Genomic DNA, 15462 nt, shown 5'->3' with positions numbered 1-15462 from the left:
AGGACCAGTGCAAAAAAAATGCATGCTTAGATATTTCTGTAATGAATGTTCATCTTCCAAACCAGATTTTAAGACTCTGGTATTAAAAATGACTGACTAGAGGAAGGAGTTATACTATTTTTATTTCAATTTTCCCCTCACTCAAAAAAGGAAAAACCTCTTAAAATGCCTACATCCACAAAAATTCTCAGCGTCTATTTTCTTGTCTGCTTAGGAAGGTTATTTCTTCAAACAAATAAACAAACAAAACACAAGATTTTCTTCATTTTTCAATTCACTGCAATTTGAAATATAAACATAAATATTTAATATAAAATATGGATAAATAAAAGTAGACATACATAAAAATAAACAAAAAATGTGAGACTTCTTCAGCAATATTTAAAATACAACTTTGCAAACAAAGCCTTTGTGCATATTACTGTCAGCAAACAGGGGCGGGGGGGCTACTCTGTAACACTAAATCAACAGTGCAAGGCAAAATGCAAGTACCATTTAAAACAAACAACAAATGAAAACCATCTCAGCAGTCATTTGTAGTTCAAGCAGTAGTTAGAGGGTGGAGGTAGAAATTGTAGACTAAGGACCGATGGTGTGAATTTTGCAGGAAGTCTGATGAAGTGATCATGATGGTTCAAATAGGTTTAACTATTTTGACTAGCCCTTTAGTGCATCCATATTATCACACCTTTTATTTCAAGATCAGATTGTCTTTCAGCTAAGAACACCATTGTTGTTTTTGTTGTTGTTGTTGTTGAAAAACACTGGTGTTTTTCACTTTTTCTCCCAATTATATTCATTGCAAGAGTTCTTCCAGGCAAAGTAGGTGACATGTAACCTCTCTGACATATCACATTTTCATCCACAACTTTATGTGGATGAAACTCCTCCACTTCTGAATATAACTGTATGTTGTCTCTTTTATATATACACATGCAAGTAAAGATAGATGTAAAGGAAAGGAAAATATGCAGTTAGTTTTTGGAAGAGACCTGCACTGGGTTTAGTTCTTGTGGGTTATCTGCAAAAAGTTTGTTTTGTTAGAGTTGTTTTTACAGGTTACATTGACCCTGAGTCATTTGGAGAGAAAGAAGACTGTGATATTTCTTGTGGCATGAAACAAACCAACCAACTCTATTTCTTGCAAATCAATAGGAGAGATGAAAAAAAAAAAAAAACTGTGATGATCAATTTAAGGAAGTAGAAGTGTTGCTTTTTTAACAAAATAAATGTAGTTTCACAGTAACTATAGCAGAGTTTGTAGCAGCCTCCTCCCTTACTTTATCTCAGCAGATGCCTACAAAACCCAATTACTGGATGATCTTCTCTTCAAGCCAGGTGGTAATGAAATGATGATACAATATTTCCAGCTGTTAGCACAACCTCTAACTTGTAAAACGCAGAGACATGCCCAGAAAACGCAGGCAAAAGTAGGTAGGGCTGCTGCTTAATAGTAATCATAACAATAAGATGTTAACGATACCAAAATACCGAGTGGTATTTACCATGAAACTCACAGATAGAAAAAGTCCTTCAGCTATTTTCTTTTCCAATGTCATTAGAGATTAGCTTGCTTCTTTTTTTTTACCCCTGCCCAGCATAACACTCTTCTGCTTTCTGCACAGACTTAGACACTTGCATGTGTTGTACTTGGCACTGTTTCGTGGTAAGATGTAATTTATCTTTTAACTTTTGCTGTGATAACTCTCAGCCCTCAGGAAGGACTGAGACAGATTGTCAAATTTGAATTAAGACTCCGCAGAGGTCTTGCAGCGGGCGTAAATGACATTAAAGCTCCCAGCAAAGTACCTTCCTGCTGCTGAAGTTGTGGCTTTGGCAGGAACCAGGCATGGCACGCTCGCTGTCCTAGACCTGTGCTGGGTCTGGTGTTCCTCTGCCAGTCACTGGCATCTGTCTGAACAATTCACGTCTGTGCTTGAATAACAAGGGGAAGCCTTGGGCTGTTCACTCCCTTGAGGCATCAGTGAATGCACACAGTTATGGGCCTTGTAGTTTTTCACTTGGTCCTCATTCCCCAAAATATAATAGCTCCGTCAGTTGTCAAGTGCTTAAGCTGAGAAGCTTTGCGTAGTGACAGAAAGATTTGCAAAAGGAGGGTGAAATTCTGGAGATTTTTCATACACCTTAAATTTTACTGTGGCTGCTGTCAATATTTGTCAAAGCATTTTATGGAAGAAATGTCTTGCAAATAAATAAATAAATAAAACTGAGCAATCATTCAAATTAAAGTCCTTCAAGTTAGAAAAGGACAGATGATAAAAATTCCTTTTTCTCATATCATCAGCAAAAATGGCTGCAAAACCAGGACAGGCTTGTAGATATGCCTGAAGCATGGGTATGTGAGGAATGGTATTTTACTTGGGATATTTTACTCGTCTGTAGTAGTAGTTATCACTTCAAAGTGCTACATTCAGATACTACTCTCATTGCAAATTCTGAGCATCTTCTCCTGGGATCCAATCGGCCTTATGCACAGACAAAGACCACGGAGCCTGAGCCTTGGACACCAAATTCACTTCAGTCTGCTGTGATTTCGTGAAAAACATGAAATGGAAATTCTGCTGCTTTCTTTGTTCTGTTGATGGACAAATGTCGCTGAACACTGCGAGAATGCTTTCTGTATCGAACTGCAGTCGCTGTACCCCTCTGAAGTTTGTAGGGCAAAGACATACCGCTCTGTTGTAGGGAAGTCTGATTTCTCTGGTTCCACCATATACCCCAAAATACAGTAAGATATGCCCGCAGCAGAATGGGTTAAGCTAAAACTAAATTTCGGCTCCCTTAAATAAGAATTGTAGGACAAAACGCAGTTTTGCTGACTCCGTCAGTGCTACCATAACTGCAAGCGTAGATGAGGGGCGATGCAGCTGTTCATCTCGCAAACCGTTGTGTATTTTGACAGTGTGGTTTTCCCCTCTTGCTTCCCTCTTTGCTTTGGCTTAAACAATGAGTCTCTCCGCTGACGTGCAGAAGAAAAACACAGCGTTCAGACACCAGAAACGATCTGTTGCCTTTTACCAGCTCTTTTGCATCCCTCCCTTCTTGCCACCTGGTAACACTGTGAGTAACAATATGTCCAAAAAATGAATGTTTTAGATCCAGAGATTTATTGAAACCCTGTCCTGGGCAGACCCTTTGCAAGAGGCTCCTTTTGCCCTCGAACAAAGCAGCTCCTATTCTAGGTCTGCACACCTGAAATGTGCTGCAGATACTGTCTTTGCAGCTCTGGGTATCAGGCTCTCTGTTGTTTACCTGCTGTAATAACAGCTCCACTTCTTATAGAATAGGACTGTTTTTTTCTCTCCCTCTCTCCTTTTTTTTTTCTTTTTTGCGCATGCAACAGCTGGGTTATGCAATCATTTCGGGGAGGGGGCTTGGCAGGCAGTCTCTGCTGAAATCACACCCATCAATCTAGAAAATTGTCACCGGCGTTTGTGATACGGGCTCTCATCCACGGTGCCCTGGTGTGGAGGAGACTCAAAAAAAAATCTCCCAATGTCGGTGAAATTTCCCTCTCTTTGTGTACACAAACATGTGGTCCTCGCATCAGGATCTGCTTATACGAGTCAAAGAAGGAAAGAGGGGAGCGGGGAGGTAATCTTCACTGCCTGGTTATTTATGTATTTATTCATGCCAAAGCCAACCTGTACCCCACCTCAGGCACAGAAAGTGTTTATATCTCAGGAATCACACCCACATTTTACATACCAGGAGCTCAGCCCAGCCTGGGGCTGCTCGTGATTCCCGTGACAGCCAACGGGAGCTGCACGCGTCCACCCGGGAGGGAGCACCTCTCGACCCGCAGGTGCCGCCTCCCCTTTGCGAGCAGAAAATTAATATTTTATAGCCGAGAAAAAGAGCTGGGAACGGCCCCGCTATACCGTAGTAGCCGGCGCCGCGCGTGATGTATAGCGTGCTGCCTAGCAATGTTGCTAGGAGACACGGCACCAGCCACGAAAATCCTGCATTTGCTCGTGGTGGCTGGCAGGGTGGGCTCGACGTGACGCTTTGCACACCCCGAGCGGTGCGGGAAGAGGTGCCTGCTTCGCTCAGGATCCGTCTGCCGAGACGTCTCCTCCGCCGCGCTCGCTGCGCTGATGAGCTGCATCACGATGCGCTGCGCACTGCAATAATTTTCCACTGGAAAAAAAAAAAAAATATATATATATATATATATATACATGCACCCCTCCCCTCCCTGCTTCCTGTTTCTTAATGCTCTTCGAACCTGATTTAGAGAGTAGTGGAATTTTACAGCTGCATCCCGTGATGCTCTCGCTCTCGCTCGCAATCCCATGGCCTGGCTCATACCTCAAACTAGCCGTAAAGTCGGATCACAATGATGTGACTCACTATTATAACTAAAGATAGATCTTGTCAAAGCAGTCATGAGCCCTGGATGATAGATGTTTTGTTGTGATTTTTTTTTTTTCTTTTCCTTGCTGCTCCCCTCTCTCATGGCTCCATAATTTTTGACCTTTGGAGGTCTGTCCCACACGAAGGAGTGTTTGGGTGGTACGTACGGCAGGTACGGCAGGTGCTTTTGCTGGCCTGAAGAAAGCTATGCATGGCTGCACAAAAGCAGCACACACAGAGGTGTGTGAGCACGCATGGGTCCCAGGTTGGAGTTTCATAGCTGGGGGACTCCTGAACACCACACAGGCACAAAGCAGGATGGCCACAGAAAGGAAGGAGAAGCGTTTTTAAGAGGGTTTTCTTCTAAACCTAACAAACCCTTTTATTTTTTTTCACTCTTTTTGTTTTATTATTATTTTTGTGTTTCCATACCAGCTGATTTCAAGTGCGAGCATTCACCTGGAGCATTTAACGCCCACAAAGAGCAAAGCAGCGCTGGTGCAGGAGGCCACAAAGTGGAACAACCAAGACACCAACCAAGAAAAGAGGGTCTCTTGCCCCAAGACCAGCAGCTCCTGCTAAGGCCACAGAAGGGCTCAGCATCAGCCAGGAGCAGGCAAGTGGCAGGAGAGGCAAGACCTGCCCCGTGGCAGTGGGGACGTGTGGATCGTCGGCTCTGGTGAAGCTCCACAGGCACATCTCTAATAGCTCTGCGGGGCAGTCTCACCTGGCACCTCAGGAGATGTTGTGCTGAAGGAGAGCAGCTCCTGATGGTGCAAAGTGATCTGAAACCCCCCAGCCTCAGCTGCCCAAAGCTGGGGAATGGAGGATTGACTTTGATTATGCCATAAATACAGATACAGAAACAGGCAGGTGAGGGAGCTGAAGGCAGTCCTCTGTTTGGACATATTGGACCCCTGTATAATTCCACTAGTGTCAAAGGCATTACACCAGGGATAAAACCAACCCATTATTTTTAACCTGGCCATTTCCTTTCATGCCCTTGATTCGGGAAATCCCTATGCAAGCGCATGGCTTTAGTCATGTGAATATTCTCACTGGAGGCAGTGTGACTGCTCACGTACTTAAACACATGCATATATACCTGCAGGACTGGGGCCTGAAACAGCACTGGAAGGAAAGGAGAAACAAAAGTAGTATGGGAAGGACAATGTACTCTAAGGGTCTGTGAAAGGTGTCTGTCCACCTGGGGGATTACAATATTTCCAGCTAGGTTTCCCCTTTTAAGCTTAACAATTTCTATGAGACCAGCAGTACCTTTAGGAATACACTGTAAGGTATGACTGCTCTAAAGGGACGGGGGAGGAGAAAAAAATATCCAATATATCATCAAATGTTCCTAAAATATTTTTTAAAAAAATCCTTTAACAAAGAAGCTAGTTATGCAAAGGTCCTTTGGGGACTGCAATCTATGTCTGTGACTTTCATAACCTTGCCCCAATTCCCTCTCCTGCACTTGCAGGGAACACCCTAGGGGGCTTCCCAGGAAGCCTCAACATACGTGCTTTTCTGCAGTGCTTCTGGCTTCACAGTTCTGCTGTTCCTCAAAAAATACACAAGCCAAATCATGACTTCCAAATACCAAGAATTATGATCTTTAACCATTGTCATATGCCAGCAGTGCTCTACAGAAATCTTCTCTCGTGTGTTTCTATCTTGCAGCAATCTAGAAGGCAGACCAGGAAAGCATCGACCAAAGAAATGTGATTGATGAATCCCTGTTACACCCAGACTATTTTTCAAATTCCCATACGCAAAAGCTCTGCTTTCACCACTTTCTGAAGACCTTTCTTACAAAGGCTGTGCACATACTACAGAGTCTGGCTGCGGAATGAAATGTAATAACAAATCTTGACCTATCAGATTTGAGCCGTAGACATGTGATCTAAACAAGGGTGACTTTCACAGATAACATACCACAAGATAAGTGGTTCAATGAAGTTCCTGAAACCAGCAGTTACTCCGGTTTGTAGCACAGTAAATGAGATCAGGCTCACCAGAATAAATGAATCTGTAAAGAAGGTGCTCACAAACACTGCAGAACAGGCTAAAGAGAGTCAGCAGACTTGCTGAATTCAGTTATCATTACTACAGGGCGAGAGCTACTAGAAATAGTTATGTCTGCGGCTCCTTGAATACTCTTTAATAAACTTTCCATATTCAGCCAAATGAGGGAAAACACCTTCTTTATTTTACCAACTGCCGTGCCCACCAAATTTCCCCTTTCTTGCATGTGGACTGTTCAGATTTGCTATGAAAACAACCAGCTCAGTTTCGTCCCTACTTTCTCTTTCAGGTTTATGTATGCACTGTTCAAACGACGCAGGCAAATCCATGAAATTCATTTCACAGGACATTGAGCAAATGGAATGTGGAATAATGTTTCTCAGTTGCTGACATACGATCAAATGCAAGTTTGCTACAAGGAAAGAGGAGACATGCAACAGCCTTGAAATGGATAAAAATCTTGCCACAATAACCATAGTTACTACATGAACGCAGTTATATTATTAGTATTGGCTTCCCTCTTGTGGCAACGAGCAAGCTGTAGCTCTAATACATAACCAGAATCTGCCGAGGCATCTGTCTGATACAGAACGCTGCAATATGTTTGTTCGGCAAGATCCCTGCATCCACACACAGGACAGCTGATTTCAGCTCAAGGCAGATACAAAGACCTACACATGACAAGTGGATGGCAGCCCGGGGTCTCAGCTCTGCAGAAAAACCACTGACGTGAACATTTCAGAGACTTACCCTGGTACGACTCAAGCCAGTATCTGGCACAAGTTTAAACTGAAGGGAGAGATGTTTTCCACTTACAGGTGCACTTTTAATCCTGTTAAAGAGGTACCTAGACTGCCAGCTATCTCTGGTGAAATGGTGGCTCATGTTCTAGGCCTGCTCAGTCAAGGATCTCTGCTGAGCCTGCCGGTTCAGTGGTCGTTCCTGTGACAGACCTCCAGTACATGGACCAAAACCTCAAATTCCCTGCACTTGTTGCCTTTCTGACTCCAGAGGTGGGACAAGGATTAACATCCCACTTTCCACAGCGGTAATGGAGCAGGCATGAAGGTCCTCCTCTACTTTATTTTCTCCATAGCCACTTGCACATTACCATAATTTGACTGACAGTTGTGAATTTACAGGTTTTTTTTAATGTCAGCGTGTGTGAGAAGGTATCATTGCTATTAATAAAGCGTGTTTCATCGACCGAATTTAAAGCTGTTTGTAAAGGATGTTGGTCTCATTCTTGCCTTTTTTACAGATGGGGGAACTGAGGTGCAGAATAATTAGAAGCCAATCAGCAGGCCCAAAGCAGAGCTCAAAATAGATCCCAACTCTCCCGAGTCCCAGCGCAATGTTCTAGCTGCTACTCTGCCAATCTGTGAGATGGCAAAGCTCAACTGTTAGCACTTACCTACACCAGAACATGCCAATTATTTGTATATTTTCCAGAAAAAGTTATTTTTACAACTAATATTTTGTGGACATCTTCTAAAATGGTCAAATGTCCATGTGAGCCCTCATCACCTTCTCTAGTATAAGGCCTTGTTGATTAGTGCCTATTTTGCTGATCTATTAAAATCATGTCATAGCTCAACCTCAATTTTTCAGGCTTATTAGATTATCCTAAGAGAGACTCAGAGCAGACATTTTGCCAATGAAGCTAGAAGTACTTAATTGTGGTTTTCTTTCCCTTTTACAACAGATTACTAGGGCAGCACAGAAAATAAACTATCATACATGTGATACTTCTGGGGTGCTCGTGGCACATTAACATCCTAATGACTTATCATTTTATCATATAGCAGTGCTAGATGGAAATCCTCTTTGGTGGGCAGGAAAATATAGGCACAGGTGCTTGGTTTTGCAAACGTCCCTACAAATAATTTTCAGTAGAGTGCTCTGATGCTGAGGTCAGTGAGTTCAGCATCCTAACTCAATTAATAGGGCTGCTGCTCCTATTCTGAATTCCCCTAACAATCTATGTGGTTTTACAATCGTTCTCGCCAGTTTGGAAGGAAAAAAAAAAAAGAAAATGTTTTCTGCCTGCTGTTACTGAGTGAAAAACGCTTTTGTTAATGGCAAAATGAGTCAGGTCTTGCCTAGGCAGCTAGGTTTTAGTGTGCGGGTCACTCCACCTGCGACGGCTTAGTCCCCAGGGAGCCCGTGTGACAGAGCATTTGCACTTACCTGCCCATGCAGAACAGTTTGCAGGGCAAAGGTACGAAAAACAACCAAATGAATTAGATTCAGCAGGAGCACTCACTGCTTCTGGGGAAGAAAAGGGCAGCCCCTGAAAGGAGAAAAAAAAAAAAAAATGCTTCCTCCAGCAGCCACAGGAGCAAAACCACAGTAGCAACAGAGAGGTGAGGTAGGTCATAGATTTCTGTGCCACGTTCCCTGAACCTAACTTGAGCACTGTGAGTGGAAGTCTCCTCTGTTTCTTGTAAATAATAAACTTTTTGCAGAGGTCAGGAACTTGTTTGCAGCTACACCCCGGCTGCTCTGGGACCCTCCCATGCTGAGTATGGGAATACCAGGCTCAGCCAAAGGGAAACAGCTGGCTGCAATTACGGGCTAGCAGGTGCAGAGGAGCGCTCCAGACAGGGCGAAAGCTAAAGTTTCAGGTGATTTTCAAGGTGAGGGTCTAAAGCACTTCGTGTTCTTAACCTCCTTAAAGATTTTGAGTCATTAGTTTAATTACTGGAGGGGTTTTTGGTATTTCATGTGTTTTTTGAAGGAGTTGGCCATAGTTTGGTGGAGGCTAAGTTTGGCATATTTTGTGGAAATAAACAGATATGCTCTCATGATCGTGAGGACACCAGATGTGTTGTTACAAGCTTCATCTCATTCTACCTCTACGTGCTGCAAGCTCTCTGTGGAATGGTCTGTCTTACTATGAGTTTTATGATGGCTCATGCAGCTGGGCCCTGCTTGAAACACATCCCCACTGCTAGAATAATAAAGAATTATCACATTCTTTCTAGAGACTTAAAAGTGCTGATTACAGTGAGCTCTGTGGCTGCTGGGCATGTGTGAAGTTCATGTCTTCAATAAGCACCAGAGTGTGTTTAAATTAATCTAAACTCAAATTATTTTGAAGATTTCTCAAATAGAAGTAGAGAGGATATATTTAGTAGGATTTCAATCTAGTCTGTCTCAGCAGGAGAATGCTTGTTATGATGCTTATAATATCAATATATTTCCTAAGAATGAGTACTCTGAGCTTACAATGCCACAAGCACTGACCTCCACATAAACCAACAGACCTGCAAGTGGATGTTCTTCCAGCTGTTTCTCAGGGAGGAGCTTGTAATTGGAGTACGTGCTTGAGTGCTCAGTGGTATTGGACCTACATGAACACACTGAAACAAGGGACAGAGGTAAATGTCAAATGATGAGAGGCACTACAGGGAGTTCAAATGCTTTGTAGAAGGAAAAAAAAATGAGGCTGTCAACAATCAACTTCTTATTTTCCATGTGCCTTAGCATAGGATCCAGGAGGATCTGCTTCATGATCTTGCCGGGCACAGAGCTGAGATTAACTGACCTGTAGTTCACCAGGTCTTACTTTTTTCCCTTTTAAAAAATGGGCATTATATTTCCTCTTTTCCAGTCAGTGGGAACTTCACTGGACTGTCACAACTGCTCAAATATGATGGATAGTGGCTAAAAGATCATGGAGTGCTAAAAGATCGTAGAGTGTTTCAGAGTTACTCTAATGAAATTTTGGATACAGGACCCCATTTCAAACAAATGCATTCTCTGTAATTTTCCCAAGTTTCAGTGTATGCACATTACCACAAAAAATAAACAATGTATGTTTTTCCTTAAAGAGAAACAAAGCATTTTCTTCATTTTAGATGTGTTTTTCTTAGTATTGTAGTTATTAAAAATATCAAGAAGAATGGTGTTAGAATGGTAAAAGCTATCATGAACTATACTTGTGGCTTTGAACGTCCCCAGAGCAAATACAACTGGCGATTGCAGGCGCTGAATTCCAGCATCCAGAATAACACATATTGGTTATAGCATCTTATTTCTGATGGGATGCTATACCAGCTTTCTTATTCAGACTCTATTTCCTAAAGAGTGCTAGTCTAATTCTCTGTCTTTGATGTAGCTTTAGCGAGCACTAATTTTTCAATTTGCAGCAACAGCAACATCTAGTGTTCCCAGTCTGCCCTGCATACTTACGTAGCATGCTTGCCATTAATGCAATGCTTCGTATTTCAATACCACCTCCACCTGACCTGCTCACACCACAGAAAATAATTACTAAAACTTTGAAACAGCTCTGTGAGCAGCTGATCCTTTCAGTTTACAGAGAAGACGGAATAATCAGGGAGAGAACGTGTTTAATTGTTGAAGACAGTTCAGCAGGAGCTGAGCGAGCTGCTTAAGGTCGCACTGGGAGACTCTGGCAAAGTCAGAGCTGAAATGCAGCCTGCCTACCTACACTGTGCTTTACCTGGAAGATCTCTTTGTCCCAGAAGATATATGGACCTAATTTATCTGAGGGGAGGAAACAGCTCGTTGTATTTCAGAGGCAGTTTCACCACGTTAGAGGACAGCAGAAACATCTGCGGGGAACGTGGGGACATTTTCTCCATTGCAGAATTTGCGAGAGGCTTGCTCTCTGCAGGCAACGGGAGGGATGTGGGGTTGTGTAACTACAGGACCCTTGTGGGAAGCGAGGAAGGGGTTGGGGCGGCAGGGGGGACGTGGGGTGACCCCGAAAGAGGGGCTGCAGCCCCGCAGGCCTCCCCTCCACCAGCACAGCCCCAAGCAACCCGAGGGCTGCGGGCAGCTTGTCACTAGACCTATGACGGGCAAAGCAGGCAGGTGCTGGGTCGAGACCCCCACACAGACCCTGCCCGCGGGTTTTCCTGAGGAAAGCCACTTCGTTTGCCCTTGAGCCGGGCACAACCGCCTCCTCCACCGAGCAGCACAGCCACCAAAGCCTGGCCTCACCCCGCGGGCTTGCGGGGCGCCGAAGCCCTCGGCTATTTCTCCCAGCCGGGCCTGCCGAGGCTGCTCGGAGGGCGCCGTACCTAAGGACGCCCACAGCGCTGAGGGAGGACAGCGATGGCGCACAACTACAGAACTACATCCCCCGGCGGGCCGCCCGGCAGCAGAGGGGGCGGTGCGGCCGCCGTGCCTGCGCGCTGCCTCCACACGGGGCCGGGCGGCGCCGTGACCTCGAGCGGCGGGCGGGCGGACAAAATGGCGGCGGCGGCGGGGCTGGCCCTGAAGGTGATGGCGGGGGGCGGCGGGGGGCTGGTGGGGGCTCTCGCCGGGCTCTTCCCTCGCCGTGCGGGGCGAGGGGAGGCGGCGAGGGGGTGCGAGGCCACCGCTGTGCGTCCCGCAGGTGCGGCAGCTGAGCACGTCGGCGGCGAGGCCGGTGTCCAAGCTGGTCAAGGTGAGCGGGGAGCGGGTGCGGGGGGCGGGTCGGAGCCGCCGCGTCCCCGTCCCGGGGCTCCCCTGAGCCGCGCTGTCGCCCGCAGCCCCCCGTGCAGGTGTACGGGCTGGAGGGCCGCTACGCCACGGCGCTGTACTCGGCCGCCACCAAGCAGAAGAAGCTGGAGCAGGTGGAGAAGGAGCTGCTCCGCGTGTGGGTAAGGAGCCCGGCGCCCCGCGTCGCCCCGGGTGTCGGGGTGGCCCTGCCTGGTGGGAGGGAGGTGGGTCTGTGGGCCCAGGCGGGGAAGGAGGAGCATCACCCCTAAAAGAAACCTCCCGTAAATGAGCTGCACCTGGGGCTGTCGTCGTCCCACCTGCATGCTTCTCATCTCTTCGGGCTTGCTCAAGGAGTGACCTTGTTGCCCACTTGGACGGTTTGTTTGGGCTTGGAGAACTTGTGTTTTTTATAACGTTGCACGTGTGTCCTCTTAGACTCTTTTGAAGGACCCCAAACTGTCCAGTGTTGTTATGAACCCTCATACCAAGAGCACAGTTAAACAAAAAGCTGTAAATGATGCTTTAGCAAAAGAGAAGATGTCCCCTATTACTGTCAACCTGATGAGTGAGTAATCATTTGAATTTTGAAAAACATCCAAGGCTACCGGTTATTACTGGTAGCTAACCAGATCTGCTTCTAGTGGTTGCTTTAAACCCTTTCAATACATCTACCTCTTCCAGACTTGCTTGCTGAAAACGGTCGCTTGCGCTACACTCCAGGCATTGTTTCTGCCTTTGGGAAGATCATGAGCGCGTACCGAGGAGAGGTGCTGTGCACGGTCACCACTGCACAGGTAGGTCAGGAATCTCTAGGTTGACCCTAGCAGATAGTGACATAAAAGGCAGACCTCTTTAGTTTTATTTCGCTTTCTGTAATATAAGCGTCTTGCTGTGTGAGTAGTGAGGAAAAAATCTCACCTCTCCTAGGATGAAAGTCTCTCTGCAAGTAGCGTTTTGATATCCAAAAGTTGTTGGTCAGCAATTAAATGTGTTCCTCCTGTATCAGCTTAACAGGTAACATCTTTCCTATGTGTGAACCCAGTGGCTGATAGAAGTTAGCCTTGTCTGCCTCTGCTCTTATTTCTGTCACCAAGATGGTACTGATCAGGTCAGAGCTAACAGATCAGCTATTAGCTAGAGCAAGGCAGATAGCTGAGGACTAAAAATGCCTGTGGTGTTTGGTACTGTGCTTCACAAGAAGCAGCTACTTAATTTGCTGCATGCAGTTATTGGGCAAGTAGCTAATTCTGGAGCTGTAGGAGGATTTTTTCAAAGGCAGACGCTTTTTGCTGATGCTTATAAAGGTGAGAGCGAAGATGATGTCTCTGTAAGCTGTAAAGTTAAGGCTGGAGATGTGGGGATTCTGGCACTTGAGTAATTTCTTTGGTGATGGATCCATGCCCAGGTCTGTTACAGCAGGAAGCTTGCCTGCTGTGTATGTAAAGTAACTCTTTTGCCCTTGAGTGGGGCTAAAATGAACTGCCTAGTGGACTAAGTAAAAAGACTCACCTATCTCAGGGTGACTGGCTCTCTGTAGGCCACAAGCACAGACTGTTAATCTAGTTGATAGCCTTCAGGGATGTGTAAACTCAAAAGCCTTTGTAAACCTTTTCATGAATTTTCCCAAATAATTCATAAGTAAAGTTACTCTCCTGCTGCCTGTTTTGGTGGTGGTGGTGATGGTTTCTTTTAGCTCTCAACAGTTAGCTATTAAATAGAAATTATTTACATTTCAGGTAATGCAATACCATTGCTCCTCTGTGAGATATTTTCCATTTCTGTCACAGTGATGTATGAACAGCTCATTGGGAACGCAAGGGCGTTTTCACAGTGCCTCTCCCCCAGGGATGCAGAGTTCCTCCATGGTGATGGAGAGAGGTGTACTTAGCTGAGAGCAGCAGGGCTGGGTGCTCTCTGCCCGTGTCCTGAGTCGCTGTCCCGTGCTTTGTCAAACTTTTTTCTTAAGCAGATAATCTGAACTGTTAGAAACAGCAAAAATTATCTTTTCTTATGTAGCCTAAATGATGCTGTGAAGGTCTTCTGTTGAGTGCTCAGTTTGGCAAGTAAATATGCTTGCTTTCTGAAGATGTTAACATTAAGCTGTTGCTAGAAATACGGATTCAGAGAACACAATCTGTGCTGTCATGTGGTTATTGCTGTCCAAGAAGGCTGCTTACTCTGCCTTCCTGGAAGTGCCTTTCATTATAAGAATCTGAAGAGAAAAATTAGCATTCTCATTATATCATTTGATTTTTTTTGAAGTCCTTCACTTTCCTTGTCTTCTGTTCAAATCTTTCAGCCCTTGGATGATGCCAGTCTTACTGACCTAAAAAGTGCTCTGAACGGATTCTTGGCGAAGGGAGAGGTCTTGAAGCTGGAGACCAAGGTACGGATTTCTGATTTATACATATATTTAATCAAGTTAATATTAAATTGGGCTTCTCTCTCTCTGATCTTTTTTCTTTAAAAAGGAACAAACGATAAAAATATGGTGTGTATTCATTTTATTTAATACACTTCTGTGCTTTCTTTTAGACCTGATGATGCTTTAATTACTAAAATCTTAACTTTGGAATGTAGCGTCTGCAAAATTGTTGTAAATAAGGCTCTTTTTACAAATGTAAAAATTGTATACTAGGTTAGCAAATTTTTGCTAATGGAACTCCTGTTCAATATTTCTTCTTTAGACTGATCCTTCGGTCCTTGGTGGAATGATTGTCAATATTGGGGAGAAGTATGTGGATATGTCAACAAAGACAAAGATCCAGAAACTCACCAAAATCATGAGAGAGACTGTCTAGCAAGCTGTCCTGTCCATTCACAATGAAACTTATAAGGTGGAAACAATAAAATTATTTCTTCTCGAATAGATGGTTTCAAGTATTTTGATTCCAAAACACAGCAAGGGGAGAAGGATGATGAAACTGGTGAGTTTAACAGTCTTCACTGAATGTTTGGTGACACAGCTCACCTGTGACAGAGCTGTGACAGAATGTTGCTCTGGAGGATACAGAGAGTAACTCTATGAGCTGATAAATGTGGTCACAGAGTTGCAGTCAGTCTCCAAGGAAAACTCCCGTGCAGGAAGTTGTCAGGATGGCAGTTCGATGATCCTGCTGCTGCATGTGCTGTTTCTCTGTATGGGAAGAGCTGATGCTGAAACTGCAACCAGGAGATTCCTTCCAAAATGTGAGAACAGCTGCTCAGCAGTCTTGTCATCAGTGCATTCTCAACAGCTACTTCAGGCCTGCTTTACTTCCACAGCTGTATAGTTCAACAGAGTTATGTATATGCCTTAAACTAAAATTACCCTCTAAAATCTTGCTGCTGGGAGGTTAACATGCACTTTGGCTATACCACTGTCCCATTGCGCCAACCCAGCCCTAAAACAGCTGCAAAGAAATAGATCCTCAAGGTGCAGGTTTTAGCAAGTGCTGAGCTAGACAAATGGACTCGCTGCTTAATAATGATAGGATAGCGAGGACACTGACTTCAGGGCAGCTGGCCAAATGCAGTAATTATTAACAAAAAACAGGGGAGAGAGCAGAGTGGGACTTGCTATGTTCTCATACAGCTGAGCCCCCGTCACCAGCAAGCTGG

General features: G+C 44.8%; 1 protein-coding gene across 1 annotated transcript; it reads left to right on the top strand.

Moving 5' to 3' along the window:
• The first annotated feature begins 11331 nt into the window (after nucleotides 1-11331).
• ATP5PO (ATP synthase peripheral stalk subunit OSCP) lies at nucleotides 11332-14729 on the top strand. Its single transcript, XM_083818069.1, has 7 exons — nucleotides 11332-11661; nucleotides 11777-11827; nucleotides 11913-12023; nucleotides 12298-12427; nucleotides 12544-12656; nucleotides 14162-14248; nucleotides 14550-14729. The coding sequence occupies exons 1-7, from the start codon at nucleotides 11494-11496 to the stop codon at nucleotides 14661-14663; spliced, it is 774 nt and encodes a 257-aa protein (XP_083674195.1). The 5' UTR covers nucleotides 11332-11493; the 3' UTR covers nucleotides 14664-14729.
• The last annotated feature ends 733 nt before the right edge of the window (nucleotides 14730-15462 follow it).

Source organism: Anser anser (assembly GCF_964211835.1).
Source record: "Anser anser genome assembly, chromosome: 1".
In the NCBI taxonomy this organism is placed as follows: Eukaryota; Metazoa; Chordata; class Aves; order Anseriformes; family Anatidae; genus Anser; species Anser anser.
This window is presented reverse-complemented; position numbering and strand designations above follow the sequence as displayed.